Consider the following 19,052-nt stretch of genomic DNA (forward strand, 5'->3'; position numbering starts at 1 on the left):
AATCAATATTGGGTGGAAGCAGGCATATCGCACCCCTCAATCATTTTTTTTTTTAGGAGAGTGGGATAGGAACTGGTGTTGAGAGCGATCAGTATCCTGACCCAGAGACCATTGAGGAGGACATCAGTGATGTACAGACAGTACTCGGTGATGATGATGATGTATCTGATCACACTTGGGAGCCGGGTGAATTAGGGGCTTCATCATCATCATTGGGAGAAGAAAGTTTCTAGCGTGGCCAGGATTAAGCAGGGTGGCAGCAGTGGGAGGTCGGGAGCCAGGCGTGCCTGGGGTAGACCACCCACTTTGCAGGAGCCTACCTGCCTGGAAAGTAGTGGTGCAAGAATTCATGGAAGCAGTGAAGGTAGCAGTCAGTCAGGAAGTGTTGGGGGTAAAATCACCTACTCGGCGGTGTGGCACTTTTTTGTTAATCCACCGTAAGAGGTGAACATGGCCAGTTGTAGAATCTGTAGGCAGAAGGTGAAGCATGGCCAGGGTGCCAATGTTGGCACCACTGCCCTGCGTCAATATATGCAGCGTCACCATAAAGAGGCCTGCTAGAATCGCGGCTCCAATGTGGTGGCAAAGCCTGCCACAGCAACCGCTGCATCACCCAGTGGCACACACTCGATTTCAGGCAGTCAAAGCTCCACCACCTCAGCCGAAGGAAGCTGTCTGTCCTTCCAATCATATGCTGGTCAAGATGCTCCTGCTCCTCCTCCTCGTCAGTCATTCTGTCAGCAATCGATCAGCAAAGCGATTGACAAGAGACAACAGTATGCGTGCACTCATCAAATGGTGCAGAAGCTGAATGTGCTCCTGGATAAGTTGCTGGTACTGAAGTCCCTCCCTTTGCAAGTGGTGGACCTTTCAGAGAACTGATGGCTTGTGCCTAGCCGAGGTGAAGAGTACCAATCCGTCATTTCTTTGCCAAAAAGGCAGTACCAGCTCTGAACACACGTGTTGAACAGAAGGTTGGCCAGTCCTTGAGCCTGTCGGTGTCTGCCAAAGTGCACGGCAGCACCGACGTGTGGAGCTGTAACTACGGTCAGGGACAATACATATCCTTTACGGCCCACTGGGTGAATGTGGTTCCTGCACAGCCACACCAGCAACTTGGCCAGGTGACGCCTCTTCAAACTCCACGTTCTCACGCCGTTGGTCCCCTGACAATGTCTGCCTCTGTCTCCTCAGCCTCCACTGCAGAGACAATTCACAGTGCCCCTCCAGCATATCACATGTGCAGGGCATGGTGTTGTTACATTGTTCTGCACCTCGTTTGCTTGGGCGAACCGAGTCACAGAGGGGAGGAACTGCTCCGTGTCCATCAAGAAATCGAATCCTGGCTTTCTCTGCGACAACTCAAAATCGGAACCATGGTGACCAACAACAGGAAGAATATGGTGTCAGCGCTGTATCAAGAAGGGCTGAGCCATGCGCCCTGTGTTCAATCTGGTTGTCAAGCAGTTCCTAAAGTCTTCCACCCATCTGCAAGGCATCCTATGGCCAGGAAACTTTGCATGCACTTCAGCCACTTGTACACCACAAAGCACACCCTCCTTGAGCTGCAGCGGCACAACGTAGGCTGATTTGCGATGTTTCCTCCCGTTGGAATTTCATCCTCCATGCGTTGGACCGACTATACAAACAGAGAAAGGCCATAAACGACTTCTTGATGTTCCAAGCTGACAGGAGTACTTCCCTGTGTAACTTCGATGTCAGCCAGTGGCAGCTCATGCGTGACACCTTCAGTTTTCTTAGGCCCTTTGAGGAGGCCACGTTACTTTTCAATCGCCAGGACTACGGGATTAACAACGTCATTCCACTGCTTCATGTCCTGGATCAGATGCTGGTAAATCTGCCTGGTCAGGGGACTGGAGATGTGCCGCAGAGCTCTCAAGGCCACATGAGCGCCGTGAGGGCTAAACTGAAGGAGGAGGAGAAAGAGGACATTGGAGCACAAGCAATGTGTAGCAAAATGGGTGTTTTTTCTACACAGGTGACAGTAGAGGAGGAGCAGGAGCAGCCAGAGGAGCTACAGGGCGATGAGGAAGATGAGGCAGCAGACCCAGACACAGGTGGCAGTATGCAGTGGAGATGGAGGCAGGGAGTACCTCTGAGTCACTTGCACAAATGGCCCGCTGCATGCTCACTTGCTTGCGTAGTGACAGACGAATTGTCACCATTCGGCAGAGGGATGACTTCTGGCTCTCTACTACCGGTCCAAAATGGGCGACTTATTTTACACCCGCTGAAAGGGAGGACAAGATGAACTACTATAGAGACATCCTATGTAGTCAGTTGGCCACTTACCATCTGTGCCATCGTCCATCCCCTCGCAGCTCTGACCAAAGGGGCCCTCTGCACTCACGTTCCTCTGCCATGGCTGCTGCGGCAGGGTGGGGGGGTAGGAGCAGTTCCAGCTCTATCAGCAGCAACTTGAGTCTAGAGTCGCTGATGAGCCGCTTTATTCACCCGCCTAGTGAAGAAACTACCAGCATCAGCTAGACCTGGAACAGGACCTGAACCAGCAGGTGGTAGCATACTCGAACAGTACCCTGCCTCCCCACATTGAAGATTTGCTGGACTACTGGGCAGCCAAACTAGATTTATGGCCACCACTGGCAGAGTTTTCCCTGGAAAAGCTGTCCTGTCAGCAGGCCCGGCACTATAATAAGGCAGACAAAGCGGCTGCCTTAGTTAGGGAGCAGAGATGGGGGAACGGAAAAATTAAACTTAATTTTTTTTTTTATTCCACTTGGCTGTCTGCTGTGCAGGGCTGCGCACCATGTGACCTCGCTGTGTGCAGTCTTCACAGCTGACAGCTGAGAACCAGGGAGAAGAGAGAGAGCGCTGGTGGTGAGGAGCGGCAGCGTCCAGGAGCAGGAGAGATAAGTTATTTTATTTGCGCTGATGGCTGACATGGGGGTCTGATCTGAGGTCTGATTAACATTGGGGGTCTGATTGCTGGTCTGACCTGAGGTATAATGGAAAATATTTTTTTCTTCTTATGGGCTGGTGCGTCTTATAGGGCAAAAAATACGGTCCTCAAACCAACGATTGTCTGAAGTAGAGAGAAGATACCAGGAAGGACAACACAGAGGAGAAGCCGGGAGACGGGATCAGGGCTAGGTGACCTGCGAGGGGGGCGGCAAAATGTAGCTTTGCTTGTGTTGGCAAAAATCCTTGCACCAGCCCTGGGCATCAGAGTGGGTGTATAGTGTGGCGGGGGCCATAGTTACCCCAAGAAGAACTCGTCTGTCCACCCAAAATGTGGAGAGACTGACCTTTGTTAAGATGAATCAAGTGTGGATCAGCCAGGATTTCCACCCACCAATGCCTGATGCATCAGACTAGATCATCCATGGTGCCACACCAATACTTTGACAAAAGAGACCGATTGCTTCTGGCTACCTACCTCAGCTACTATTCTGATTCTGCCACGTGCCTGATGCCACACATCTGATGCCATTTGCTCCTTCTTTCACCCACCATCTTCAGCTGGTGCTGGTATTGCCACCCACCTCCCCACTCTGTGACCGGGTCACTCTGTGGTCTCCTAATGCTGCTGCCACCTCCACACTATGTCACCTTGCCACTTTGTGGTCTCCTGATGCTGCTGCCACATCCACACTGTCATTGTGTCACTCTGTGGCCTCCTGATGCTGCTGCCATCTCCACACACTGTCATTGTGCCACTCTGTAGCCTCCTGATGCTGCTGCCACCTCCACACTGTCATTGTGCCACCCTGGGGCCTCCTCCTAATTCTGCTAGCACCTCCAGACTCTGTCATTGGGGCACTCTGTGGTCTCCTCCTGCTGCTTCCAACTCACCACTATGTCATAAGGCCACTCTGTGGACTTATCATGCTGTTTCCACCCTCCCCACTTCATGACTGGTCCACTATTTTGCATTTCAGCCTGGCTTACATCATCTTTTATTTAAACCTTCTTCTGATCGGTCAGAAGGAAGGAAAAATCAGACTCACAACAGATCCTGTCTATGTAACAGCTGTAAGGCCTGCATAACATGGCCCCTATTTTGCATCAGAATTGGCTTATGATTTGGTAGCCAAGAGCAAGAGTGGGTACAAAACACAGAAGACATGCAAATATTTCATTCACGTGTCATATCTGTTTTGGATCCTCCTGTTTTTTTTTTGGGCTTTAGCAATACTGATGGATTTCTGACCAAATGCTGACCGAGTGAAGGCAGATGCTCCACAGACAGGGCCCATTTTTTGGGGGTTATTGTTCTGAAGGATCAGAGCAAGGGAAAAATAATCAGTGACGTTAACACAAACTTAATGCTGACACCCTCTCCACTCTGTCTGGGGGGCTCTACTTGTATAAGCGTTTAATAGAACAGGTTCTGTAGACATCTATGTGGAATCAGCTGCCGACGGTGTAAAAGAAGTGCTCTTCTTCATGGTGCTAACATCGACCTGTAAGGCTGAGTTCATACTTGAGTTATTTGGTCAGTTTTGGCCCCGTAACTTCCCAAATAAGTGAAGTGTGCAGTGATTCTAAGAGCGACGCCTGTCAGCTGCATTTCATACTGACTCACAGTATTGTTTCACTACCACAGCAGACTCCCTATGTGTGTTACTGCAAGGCACAGTGTTCTACACCACTATAAAGGCTCTATGCAGCCAGGAAATAGCCTTTTTATAGCAATTTGCCACAAATAAATTCGGATCCAACAAAAAATTTTTTACAGTTTGGCAAACCAAACGAATCGAATATATATATATATATATATATATATATATATATATATATATAGTGTCAGCGTGTAGGTAAACATTGAAATGGACACAGTAGTCGCATGAGCAACACGGTCCCTTCAACCAACCGATTGTCATGAGTACCAAACAAACCGGACAATCCCTTTAAACAAAATCTAATGATCGCAACCTAGTGTCAGCTGCAGGCAGCTAAAAATATTTAATCTCTGTGAAGTAAAGCAACAGATTTTGAGCTCAGTAAAAGAAAACTGCTTTTACACCACTTGTTATTATAAGGGTGGGTTCACATCTGCATTCTGGATTCCATTATGGCTTTCCGTTATAAAATGGTTATAACTGAAAATAACGGAATCCATAAGACGGAAGGACGGATCTGTTATGCTGTCCATAGACTTGTATTATGACGGAATGCAAAACAGAAGCCTTTAAAAGGCATTCCGTTTTGATCCTTCATAATACAAGTCTATGGTGAGCATAATGGATCCATTATGCAGGATTCCAGTCCTGCATAACGGAAACCAGGACGGATCAGTTATGCTGCCCATAGACTTGTATTATAGACTGCTGCCATCTCCATTGTTTAATATCTTTATCAGCGAAATTGCAGAAGGCCTCAATAGTAAGGTGTGTCTTTTTGCTGATGACACAAAGATTTGTAACAGGGTTGATGTTCCTGGAGGAATACACCAAATGGAAAAGGACTTAGGAAAACTAGAGGAATGGTCAAAAATCTGGCAACTAAAATTTAATGTTGATAAGTGCAAGATAATGCACCTGGGACGTAAAAACCCAAGAGCAGAATATAAAATCAGTGATACAGTCCTAACCTCAGTATCTGAGGTAAGGGATTTAGGGGTCATTATTTCAGAAGACTTAAAGGTAGGCAGACAATGTCATAGAGCAGCAGGAAATGCTAGCAGAATGCTTGGGTGTATAGGGAGAGGCATTACTAGTAGAAAGAGGGAGGTGCTCATGCCGCTCTACAGAGCACTAGTGAGACCTCATTTGGAGTATTGTGCTCAGTACTGTAGACCATATCTCCAGAAGGATATTGATACTTTGGAGAGAGTTCAGAGAAGAGCTACTAAACTGGTACATGGATTGCAGGATAAAACTTACCAGGAAATATTAAAGGACCTTAACATGTATAGCTTGGAAGAAAGACGAGACAGAGGGGATATGATAGAAACTTTTAAATACATAAAGGGAATCAACAAGGTAAAAGAGGAGAGGATATTTAAAAGAAGAACAACTGCTACAAGAGGACATAGTTTTAAATTAGACGGGCAACGGTTTAAAAGTAATATCAGGTAGTATTACTTTACTGAGAGAGTAGTGGATGCATGGAATAGCCTTCCTGCAGAAGTGGTAGCTGCAAATACAGTGAAGGAGTTTAAGCATGCATGGGATAGGCATAAGGCCATCCTTCATATAAGATAGGGCCAAGGGCTATTCATAGTATTCAGTATATTGGGCAGACTAGATGGGCCAAATGGTTCTTATCTGCCGACACATTCTATGTTTCTATGTTTCTATTATGACGGAATGCAAAACAGAAGCCTTTAAAAGGCATTGCGTTTTGCTTTCCGTCTTGATAGAAGTCTGAGGGGAAACATAACAGATCCGTCTGGTTTCCGTTATGCAGAACAGAGAAAAGAATCCTGTCAACAGGACTTTGTTTTCACGTCTTGCATAACGGGACCCAGACGGGTCCCCATAGACTTCTATTAAGACAGATCAAAACGGAATGCCTCTTAAAGGGAACCTGTCACCGGGATTTTGTGTATAGAGCTGAGGACATGGGTTGCTAGATGGCCGCTAGCACATTTGCAATACCCAGTCCCCATAGCTCTGTGTGCTTTTATTGTGGAAAAAAAGCGATTTGATACATATGCAAATTAACCTGAGATGAGTCCTGTCCCTGACTCATCTCACGTACAGGACTCATCTCAGGGTAATTTGCATATGGATCAAATCGCTTTTTTTACACAATAAAAGCACACAGAGCTATGGGGACTGGGTATTGCGGATGTGCTATCGGCCATCTAGCAACCCATGTCCTCAGCTCTATACACAAAATCCCGGTGACAGGTTCCCTTTAAGGCTTCCGTTTTGACTTCCGTCTTATGGATTCCGTTATTTTCCGTTATAAACATGTTATAACAGAAAGCCATAACAGAATCCAGAAAGCAGATGAGAACCCACCCTTACATTGTCATGATAAAAGCCTGTAAGCTGCATCTCTGTATAATATTTCTCTATATATTTATTTTAAAGAAACAAATGGAGGGAAATCTGGAGTTTAAAAACATCCAATTTGTTTATCCAACAAGACCCAATCTTCAGATTCTTCATGGATTTAATTTGAAAGTTTCTAAAGGTCAGACTCTCGCACTGGTTGGAAGCAGCGGCTGTGGAAAAAGTACAGTGGTTCAGCTTTTGGAGCGTTTTTATGACCCTGCAGAAGGACAAGTGGTAATGTTATTGTTATATTGTATGTGAAATGTGATAGAACCATACTTCATGTCATAGATCTTTGTATAATAGAAAAGGAGAACACAGGCAACCTGCAGAATACTTTATGCATGATTTGAAAACAGCAAAGCAGCACAGTGTGTTTTTTTCTCTCTTTCTTTTTCTTTCCTTTTTTTGGCACATATAGTGTTAAATTTAAAGGGTAGTTTAATCCATCTCTTGATTCGTATGAACCACTTGAACCTGTACTCTTAATTGGATTGGCAGGAGTGTGATTTATAGGGAGCACGAGTTCATGGCAGCATTGTCATGAGTAAGGACCGTGATACATAGTTCCGAAACGCGTAGACAACTTGCCTGTCTTGTATATGGAACTTTTTTTACTGCGTGAAATAAAGTGTGAAATAAAGCATAACTTTTTAGAAGCTGGACTACCACCACTTTATGAATGATGTATACATGATTCTTTCCAGGTTTGCATAAAAAAAAAAAAGTTGCAAGAATTCTTCAGTTTTGTTCCTGTTTCACAATAGATTCTGGGATATGGTAATAAATAGGCTCAAACAATGGCTACATAAATAAGTGATTTACTGAATAATAGCAATGATAAAAGTCATATACAAATACAACAGCATTTATATCATATTGATAAAAGACATCAACAGTTAAATTAGGAAACAATCGCCTAGTTTGGGTGACATCTCTGTAACAGGGTTGTCAACCAAATTTTTTTTTTTCCTGATCCCAAAATCAGCCAACATTTGTTACAGACAAATTGGAAAACCATAATGAATAGTAAAAAATATAAGTAATACATGTCTATAGCTCAATATACTGATAATAGGTCATTACTAGCATTTACTGTGAGTTGCAAAATGATGATAATTACCACCAAAATAATCTAGTCAAGTATGACCAGCATCCCAAAAATTACGGACACATCAATTTTTTGTTTCATGGTCCTCCTATATTAATACACATCTATATATTCAATAATACATTCTCAATAACAGGTATAACTTTCCTATAAGAGATATTAAACCATTAACATGAGAGTTGCTCTCGGATTCTTTAATCTGCATCTCAGTAAACCAATAGTGCAGTATAACATCAGCTTCTATAGTAATCATAGTCACTACATATTAGTATCATGTGAAACCTCATTGTACTTCACTAGCACTGGTGCATATTTTATCTATTCACACTGCATCACAGCAGCCTTAGCTGATTATAGGAATGTGTATTACATCATTTTAGCCTATTTATGGCTCTGAATTTGTGTTCCCTTACCTGGAATGAACAAACACATAACCTTCAGTATGGGGGGGATACAGGAAATGTAGCAGTAAATCCTGTCTCCCATAAACCAAGATCTGTGTTATTCAGTTCCCCTTTGCTGTTTGTAGCTCCTCTATTCAAGCTTTCGCTCTGCTGCCATCTACTGGTGGTTAATAGCAATGTCATGAATTTAATATAATACAGTCATACTTGTGGATTGTTGAAGCTAGAAATTATATAGATATTAGTTTATTCTTATGGGGGGGGGGCTATTTTTGACATCTCTTACATTGGCAACCCTTGTTACAGGCATATGCCCAAAGACATCTTATTTATAGTTACTGTCTGTGACATGTAGGGAGTTTTTACACCCTTAGTGCCCACACTAGGATGGGCACAGAATATTCAAGAAAAGCTGAACAATTGAATGTGCAGTGTGTGTCTTCTAACCTAATCAGTTAGGGAGCAGGGCCTCTAGGTGTAATGGCAACAACCCCGTTCCTCCTAGAGGCTTATTTGCAAATATTAAAACGTCATTTTTCTCAGCAACGTGGCGACATATGAACATGGGACCAACGCAGATGCCTTCAGCTGCCAAGTGCACATGTTACAGGTCAGCCAGGTACAAATCTGCTGCAATCTAATGCACAGTAGCCACTTAACTACTGGGTCCTGTTCAGCTGCACAGGTTCTATATACAGTATTTCTGCCTCTGGTCTGTTCAGAGAATACTTGTGTTAGGATATGTTCATACAGATTAAATGTGCTGAAAAAAAATTAAAAATAATAGGTTGACCGGGAAATCTAGTACAAATCTGCTGGGGGAAAAAAAAATCGCAGCATTTACTTTTAATGTGGACCTTTACCCAACAGCTCAGAACTATATTTGATGTGGAGATTTCAGCGACCTCTATTCCCCTACATCAGTGTCGGGTTCAGGATAGTAACCTGGGGACAACAAATAGAGCTGTGCCATGACAAACTTTTCTTTAATTTGTCACTACTAAAGATGAGAGAATGAAAGCATCCAAATTGGAATTCATTCTGAAGTTTAGAAAAAATTTGATTTCCAATGAATCTGAATTTCCTTGTTCTTCATGGTAACAAATAGTTTTTTCCTAAAATGGTGGCTACACGTGTTATAAACTAAAAGTAAGAAGCCCGGGAACGCAATGTGACCCATAATTCCGTGCAGCCAGCCAGTCCGCAGATAGCCATCCTCTATGATGTCACAGACCTTTAAAAGCCTCATATTGCATGGTCTCTGCCATTTCACTGTGAGCTGAGCATAAGGAAAGACGTTCAAGCGCTAAGGACAGTGTTTTAGAAAGCTTTTAATTGTAGAGTATTGGATAGGGAGAGTGTGCCTGAGGAAGCCAGCAAGTCTGGCGATACCCGTTGGGCTCTTTTCCTGATTGCCACACATACCCCCACTATGCTATCTCTATGATAAGTATTTCAGCTTTTTATTCATTGTTGATGGATTTCCTGCTCTTTATAATGTTATATATTCATTGATGTGGGGGCATGTATGATTTTGTGGTGAGCCAGGGTGGCATGTGCATATACACTCACCTAAAGAATTATTAGGAACACCATACAAATACAGTGTTGGACCCCCTTTTGCTTTCAGAACTGCCTCAATTCTCTGTGGCATTGATTCAACAAGGTGCTGATAGCATTCTTTAGAAATGTTGGCCCATATTGATAGGATAGCATCTTGCAGTTGATGGAGATTTGAGGGATGCACATCCAGGGCACGAAGCTCCCGTTCCACCACATCCCAAATATGCTCTATTGGGTTGAGATCTGGTGACTGTGGGGGCCATTTTAGAACAGTGAACTCATTGTCATGTTCAAGAAACCAATTTGAAATGATTCGAGCTTTTTGACATGGTGCATTATGCTGCTGGAAGTAGCCATCAGAGGATGGGTACATGGTGGTCATGAAGGGATGACATGGTCAGAAACAATGGTCAGGTAGCCCGTGGCATTTAAACGATGGCCAATTGGCACTAAGGGGCCTAAAGTGTGCCCAGAAAACATCCCCCACACCATTAGACCACCACCACCAGCCTGCACAGTGGTAACAAGGCATGATGGATACATGTTCTCGTTCTGTTTACGCCAAATTTGGACTCTACCATTTGAATGTCTCAACAGAAATCGAGACTCATCAGACCAGGCAACATTTTTCCAGTCTTCAACAGTCCAATTTTGGTGAGCTCGTGCAGATTGTAGCCTTCTTTTCCTATTCGTAGTAGAGATGAGTGGTACCCGGTGGGGTCTTCTGCTGTTGTAGCCCTTCCGCCTCAAGGTTGTGCGTGTTGTGGCTTAACAAATGCTTTGCTGCATACCTCGGTTGTAACAAGTGGTTATTTCAGTCAACGTTGCTCTTCTATGAGCTTGAATCAGTCGGCCCATTCTCCTCTGACCGCTAGCATTAACAAGGCATTTTCGCCCACAGGACTGCCGCATACTGGATGTTTTTCCCTTTTCACACCATTATTTGTAAACCCTAGAAATGGTTGTGCGTGAAAATCCCAGTAACTGAGCAGATTGTGAAATACTCAGACCGGCCTGTCTGGCACCAACAACCATGCCACGCTCAAAATTGCTTAAATCACCTTTCTTTCCTATTCTGACATTCAGTTTGGAGTTCAGGAGATTGTCTTGACCAGGACCACAACCCTACATGCATTGAAACAACTGCCATGTGATTGGGTAACTAGATAATCGCATTAATGAGAAATAGTACAGGTGTTCCTAATAATTCTTTAGGTGAGTGTATATAGACAGGTCCAGTCCAGGAGAGAGAGAGAGTGTGTGGTTAGAATCCAGTGTTCACTTTAGCCAGGTAGTAGCTGAAGATCAGCTTCTAACATGCAGATAGATAGCCCAGGTTCCTAGCCTGCATCCCGGAGAAGAAGTTTCCTCCTGAAGTCATCCTGCATCTTGCAAAGTACAGAGCAGTGCTAATCTCGTCCAGCCAAGTAGAAAGCTGAAGGGCAGAAGTTTATTGACAGCAAGAGGATTAATACCAGAGGAAGGTTTCCCTACCCAAGGATAAAGACAGCTATTAGGCATACGGGCCTTGGAGAAAGACAGACAGGATTCTGCAGAAAGTACAGCCTGATCTGTGAGTTTTATTCCCTCTGAGTTATCTTGCTAGGATTCTACCTGCCATTTATGTAAAACCTGCCTGATACCGATATCCTTCATATGGAACTGTCTGAAGCTTGTACATAGTTCAACTGTTCAGTAAAGAGGAATTCTAGTTCACTACAATCGTGTGTACCTCCATTATTCCTCCTAACAATCGGTGTGCCACCGTTACCGGCACTGGCATCAAGAACTGTAAGGGATCTTGCCACAGGCACACTAAACCTACAACACCCAGGGCACCTCACCTACCACCCGGCCTGGTCCCTATATCTGGAGAGTGCCCAAGAGGATCTATGTGCCAGCCTCTTCATCACTGCTGTACGCCTGCCCAGGGTATACAACAAACTGTTAGTACTAAGATATCTGTATAAAATAATGCAACACCGCGCGCTATATTACAATTGATACCACAAAGCTACACAAAACGCCTTCCTACTTATCACGTAGTAGCCGACCGCTACAAACATATGTCTATGTCTCGGTCCTACCTTCACCTAGACGTGTCTGCTGCGGTACAGTGTTCTGTGCTGGTCCACGTTTCTATTCTGGATCTGGTGCAGAACAGGAGGAATGGATCCAGGGGAGGATGGCTGTAGCATTGGTTTTTAATATTTAGGTATTAGGAAATTCGCCCCGGCCGGTGGCAGAATATACCCGTTACCTGTTGAATTGAACGCTCACGTCTGAGCTGGTGACGTCACCCCGGGTGAGCTACGGGTAGCAGTGGAAGTCAATCCTACGCATTTCAAGTGCAACGGCACTCTTCGTCAGGGAATATTACATCCACTGCCTTAGTTCTACTCATTTATAGTCCATGCTGTCCATCCTTCTCTCCTGTCTCCGTAATTACTATTCAAAACCAAATAGTTCAATCTCTGAGTTTAAGCCCTTTGGCAACATTGTATCTAGGTTAAATATCCATTCTGTTTCTTTTTTTGATTGCTTCTTTATATAGTCTCCACCCGGGCATCCAGTTCTACCTTTTCTATGCCCAGGAAAGACATACCTTCTAATTGTCCTCCATGTTGTTCCGTAAAGTGTCTAGATAAGGGATGTCCTATAGATTTTTTCTTTATATTATTCATATGCTCACTAATACGTTTTTTAAATTTTCTTTTAGTACGTCCAATGTATAACTTATTACAGGGGCATTTGATGGCATAAATTACCCCTTCTGTATTACAGGAGATATGTCCCCTTATCTTCTGTTCAAAATTGCCCTCATGGTTTTTTATATGTTGTATTTTAACTGTATTCTTTGCTGTATTTCTGCAAGGGGCACATCTTTTACAGGGAAAAAATCCTTGTGGGAGATTTCCTTTTGCATACGTCTTTTTTCCCAATATTCCTGCACCTTTACTAGTAGAAGCGATCTTACTACCTATATTGGTTGCCTTTTTATATATGAAGACTGGTCTTGCTGGTATAAGGTTACCTATAATTTTGTCTTCTTTCAATATATCCCAATATTTGTTTACGATTTTTTTGAGAATATAGGTTTGTGCATTATATGGGATTATAATTGGTGGTATTTTTTCCTTCATTTCTATTTCCTTCTGTTTTTCATTTTCATTTTTCTTTGTTATTAATTTTTCTCTTTCTATCATTTTTATTTCTTTTATCTGAGCTTCTACTACATCCACATTATATCCCTTTGCTGTAAACTTTTATTATTTTATACAGATATATTTGTGTTTTGTACAGCTGGTCTGTACACTCAATTATTTAGCAGGCTACGGGACTGCTAATATACCGCTGCAAATTGATGTGGTGTAGCGCTAGTTGACAATATTGCATGTTAGTACTAAGAGCAACCATTGGTTTGTTAACTGACCCCCGTGACCTCACATTCGCTCACCCTGAAGGACTGGAGTACTGCATAAGCAAAAAGCCGTATTTGTAGCCTAAATTTCACAGTCACTTATGCATGTCTAATGCCAGAGGTGCAGTATATCAGAGGGGTTTTTAACCCCAGTAAACAAAAGCCGTATTTGTGGCCTAAAATGAACAGTCCCTTATGCACCTATAATCCTAGATGTGCACTATATGAAACAGAGGGGTTTGCTTCACCCAGTATGCCAAAGCTGTATTTCTAGCCTAAATGTGACACTCACTTATGCACCTATAATCCTAGATGTGCACTATATGAAACAGATGTTTTTTTTTTTCACCCCAGTATGCCCCAGTATGAGAAAGCTGTATTTCTGGCCTAAATTTCACAGTCACTTATGCAGCGATAATCCTAGTTGTGCACTATATGAAAGAAAGTGGTTTTTTTTTAACCCCAGTGTCTCAAAGCAGTATTTCTGGACTTGCAGACATGCAGATATCCTGTGTTGGTGCACTATCGTTGCATAAAATGGCTGCCGATTATGTATTGATATTGGCTAACTGAAGGAAAAAAAGTTTGTTTTCAGTAGTAGTTGGCTCAGGACAGGCTTAAAACAATTGTGCACTGCACCGACAAAACACATTTGCTGTAGATCGCTGAGTAAAGAAGCAGTTCTTCATAAGATTCCTCCCTGATCTCTCCCTCAAAGCAGCTGCAGCCTATCCCTACACTAATCCGAGCAGAGTGACGGGCGGCGCTATGTGACTCCAGCTTAAAAAGAGGCTGGGTCACATGCTGCAGTTGGCCAATCACAGCCATGCCAATAGTAGGCATGCCTGTGATGGCCTTTTGGGGCAAGTAGTATGATGCTTGTTGATTGGCTGCTTTGCAGCCTTTCAAAAAGCGCCATAAAAATCACCCAACACCGAACCCAAACTTTTCCGTAAATGTTCGGGTCCGGGTTCCGGAAAACCTAAAGTTCGGTACGAACCCGAACCTTACAGTTCGGGTTCGCTCAGCTCTAATCAATATATAAATTAAAATACTATATACTGATAAAAACAGTGATCAATATCATATCATGTACATGAGGTGATACAACAATGTAATAAAAATTTGCAGTGTTACATAATATACAAAAATCATCAATATATAAATAAGTATAGTGCAATGACAGTATAGTGCAATGAGCAGGACACTGGGTCAGTGGGGTTGCTATGCAGTGGGTCAGTTTTATATGTGTATAAGTTTGTAATGCCAGTTGCAGCTTGTGCAGGTACTGTAGCAGGGCCCTTTAAGATGGTATAGCTCACATACCAGGTGAGGAATGTCAGAGGGGGAATATTGTCCAAGCAGGCCAACTTTTTGATTCTGATTCAACATATTTTTCCCTTAAAATGGTACATTTTCTCAGTTTAAACTTTTGTTCCGTGATTTATGTTCTATTCTGAATAAAATATTAGAAGTTGGCACCTCCACATCATTGCATTCAGTTTTTATTCACGATTTGTATAGTGTCCCAACTTTTTGGGAATCCGGTTTGTAGTGCAAATTTATTAGTGCAAATGTCAATGTCAGGTGAGGCTCAACAATAACTTGAGTACTTTTTTGAAAGTGCTTAAAGTAGTAGAGTCCTCTGGAATCTGATAAAAGTTCCTTGCAATCCACAGGGCAAAGGAGTAAATTGCAATCCAAAGGGTTAAAAGTTAATAGCAGCAGAGGCTATCAAGTAACCTGAGAAAGGGGATAAAACGGTTAACTTGGAGATGAGGGGGTTAAAGTGCTGATGGGGGGAGTCCTTACTGACATGACCATCTGGATGAGGACAAAACAGGCAACCTGGAACAAAACGGTAAAAACACACTAAAACTGCCAAACAGGTCCTCACCCATCAAGCAATCAGTCCATGGAGTGGCTCCCAAACAATGTCACTGATATTATTTTTCTGTAATGGGGACACCTTACAGGTAGGTGTCCAGCTCCTCATCGCTACTGGAGCTGCTGAACCTCATCAGAGGTAACTCCTGCCTCTCATGGTAGCACAGGGCAGCGTTGGTAGTAGTACGCCACCGCCCTCTACCGGTGACAGTAGGGATAGACTGCGCAGACAGCCTGGACAAAGCTGTAGTGACACGCTGAAAACTGGGATCCACAGCTGGTGCAGGTAGTGGCAGAATTTCTGGCTGCAAAAGGCTCAGGGAGAGCTGGAACAGCGCCATGGGGCTGTTGTGGTTGCTTCGAAGGGAGCACATAGGGAGGCATGAAACATGGCTGCACCTTGGGGTTGAATGTCAAGACATTGTTATTTATTTGCCCCACCTTCAGGGTTGGTGGTGGTGACAAGTCTGGTATCAAAGGTGCAGGGGCAGGTTGCGCCTTTTCTCTGAATAGTAGGCGGCCATCCGGGGTCTTCTGTAGACAACTGGTCCTGCCCGCAGAGCATGTATACTCCTGCCAGGTCTCTGGGGTGACGGCAGGGGAGAGTGGCTTCTGCAACAGGGTGACTCCAGCAGCAAAGAGCCCTTGCATGGACCTCATGGGGGTATACTCCACCTGATCCATGGCCTCCGGGAACTTGAACGACTCCTGGCTTTTCACATCAAGGATCGGGGCCTCAGCAGCGGCTTTCTCCGACTCCTCTGGGATGCTGGCCAGGGTTGGTGATGCTGAGTCCTTGGGCACGGAGGGATCCACTGCCTCCGGCCTGGTACCAAAGATCGATGGTCCACGTCTCTGCAATAGCTGGGAGACCTGAATCTCCAGCGGCTGTTCTGGGTAAACAGGCTCTCCGCCGATAGACATTTTGTTCCACCTGGGACGCGGGTAAGCCATGTTTGCTGTTCTCCGGAACACACTGATTGCCAGAACTAAGGGAGGGGCACAGAGGGTGGAGTCTTTATCACCTCGGGCAAGTTCATGGAGGGCGGCCTCTATTTTTCCCACTCCTGATGGGGCGTATTCGACATCTTTGCGCCTTTCTGTAAGGGGTGTTACTAGATTTTCCCGCTTCTGGGGGGCGGATTCTTCATTTTCGTGCTCTTGAGAGGGGGCGTTCCTTCGTTCCTTTGTTTCTGGGCATGAAGATGAAGCGCCATTTTAAAACGAATATGGCGAATTTCCACAATATCGAATTAACTCCTTGAATGCTGTAGCGCACGTTTAGGGCTTTCTGGGCACAAAAATACAAGTAAGAAAGTCAGTTTTTCAGAGATCTTTGCACAATCTTCAGCTCTTACTGTTACACTGTGAAACATGCGATTTAAGTCTGTTTTTGCACACAATTAGATGCGGTTCTGTTGTTAGGGAGGGACACACAATACAATCCGATCCTGTTCATGACGCCTCTTGATGCAATGAGCAGGACACTGGGTCAGTGGGGTTGCTATGCAGTGGGTCAGTTTTATATGTGTATAAGTTTGTGACGCCAGTTGCAGCTTGCGCAGGTACTGTAGCAGGGCCCTTTAAGATGGTATAGCTCACATACCAGGTGAGGAATGGCAGAGGGGGAATATTGTCTCTATGCAGTGTCAATGGTGTATCCTACCTTGGTACGGCTGGACTCCTGTATCCTGGCTCACATGCAACAAATTGAGTGTTGTTAATAGGAGTTCTGATGAAATAATTGAGATCCAGTCTGATAATAAAGTCCAACTTGTCTTTACTTAATGGCAACTTTGATCCATACAAGGTAACAGCAATAGTCTTGGGTCCCAGCAGGTTTTGGCAATATGTGGCAGGAATGTATATCTATTCTGCTTCTGGTACATACGCCTATAGATCTGGCAGGTATCTGTCTTCTGCTCTGTCTGTAGTCTGCTTAGTTTGGGCCTGACTAGCTGAGGAGGTACTTATCTTTTCCTGGTCTTGGGATCTGTACTCACAGGACTGCTCGCAGGGTATGGTGATGTCTTCCTGGAGATCTATTGTTCTGTGGATTGTTGTGCATTTTCATACGTATACAATATTATCTAATGACATTATAATCAAAATGTATGCTCATCTCATTGCCTTTAAGAATAAAATCAGCCTGAACCAAAGTTCTATTATGTGACTGAGGGAGCCAAGATGAGTTCATGGCAAGTTCAATTCATAAAAAAATAATTGTGAACATAAACGGACATTGTGTTTAAAAGTTATTGCTAAAGATATGGGTCCATCTGTACGGAGTGAGTCGACTCCCTAAGACATGTCTGTCCGGAGGGAACAAGGTTACTTGATAAGGAAAAGGAATAAGGGGCAGTAACTTATTATAAAAAAAACTAAGGTTTATTAGAATTAATTAAGATCCCAAATGGGGAAGACAAGCCCCTACCAGACAAACAAAACAGACAACAGTATGGGGCCCACGTGGGTGAGTCCCCAAAAGGTAGGTCACTCAGGCAGAGCTGACCAACAGTTAAACACAAAAATTGGGTCTTTGGCGGATGCCGTAGACCTGAGATTATGCCATAAGGCAGAATAAAGGGTAGATCTTACCGGGAATGCCAGTCAGGACAGGTATAGTCCAATGCACAGGAGGTGGACGAGCTTCTCGTGTTCTGAAAAACGTCCTCTTGTCAGTGGTACCTGGGTTCCAAGGGGCTACAGGGAAAAACCTATCCCTGTTAATGCCCTACTTGGCTTGTGAGTCCCTATGGTATCCTCCTAACACGGGGTCCTGTCCCCACAAGGGGTGGCCACGTCCGGAACCTAGCCCTATTAAGTCGCCCTAAATAGCCCTAAGGCGACAAGGGGATGTCCTGATGATAATAAGGGCTATCGGGGTGGGGTAGGGGAAATGGGTAAAAAAGATATATGTATGTAGAAGTCCCTACGCGTTTCGTTATTTCGGGAATATATCAGAGTGTGAGAGATACCTCCACTTTACTAGAAGAGACCCCCTAACTCTTCAGGGGACAGGGATCAAAAGTGGAGGATCATATCTCCGCTCCTGCCACCGTACGATAATATATCTAGATCAGAGAAAAGGGGAGGGCCTGTTGGTTACGCAGACCTGACTAGACCGGTGTGGTCCAAATCAGCCCGAATACCTGTGAATAGCAGAATGACAAAGGGAAATCCATTCAAGTACCAAACCTGACAACAGTCTTTATAAATGTATCATGTAGTTGGTTGGTTTACTCACAGTTATGATCATGGAGCGCGTGTGGCATATGGCATAAGAGGCGGCGCTCCCTGCCTAATGTGATAATTATCTAGGTTGGAAGGAGGGATAAGCAGGGGAAGCCCTGTGGGTTGCGCAGACCTGATTGGACTGATATAGTCCAGATCAGCCCAGATACCTATAGAAGTTAAATGACAGAAAAAATAATCCGTTCAGGACCTGTGTCTAGCAACAACCCTCACAGATATGGCATAAGAGTGGTGGGTTTACTTACAATTTCCAGCATGGAGCGCGTGTGGCGAATACCATGTGAAGCGGCAGTGCAGATAGACTGGCCGCTTGTGTATCGGCGTCTGTCGGCGCTGCTGTGGGCGCCAATCAGTTTAAATGAGAGAGGCAGGCTAGCTGTGCGCCTGTGTGAGGAGTGCGGCCGGCGTCATGTGACTATACG

At 44.3% G+C, this 19,052-nt stretch overlaps 1 protein-coding gene across 1 annotated transcript in view; it reads left to right on the forward strand.

The window, feature by feature from the left end:
* Positions 1 to 19,052, forward strand: part of LOC122939473 (ATP-dependent translocase ABCB1-like) — a 578,859-nt gene that overhangs the window by 536,555 nt on the left and 23,252 nt on the right. Inside the window, exon 23 of the mRNA XM_044295545.1 lies at positions 7,026 to 7,223. Within this exon, the coding sequence (XP_044151480.1) occupies positions 7,026 to 7,223 (198 nt within the window). The remainder of the gene's footprint in view (positions 1 to 7,025; positions 7,224 to 19,052) is intronic.

This window comes from Bufo gargarizans, chromosome 5 (genome assembly GCF_014858855.1).
Source record: "Bufo gargarizans isolate SCDJY-AF-19 chromosome 5, ASM1485885v1, whole genome shotgun sequence".
Taxonomy (NCBI): domain Eukaryota; kingdom Metazoa; phylum Chordata; class Amphibia; order Anura; family Bufonidae; genus Bufo; species Bufo gargarizans.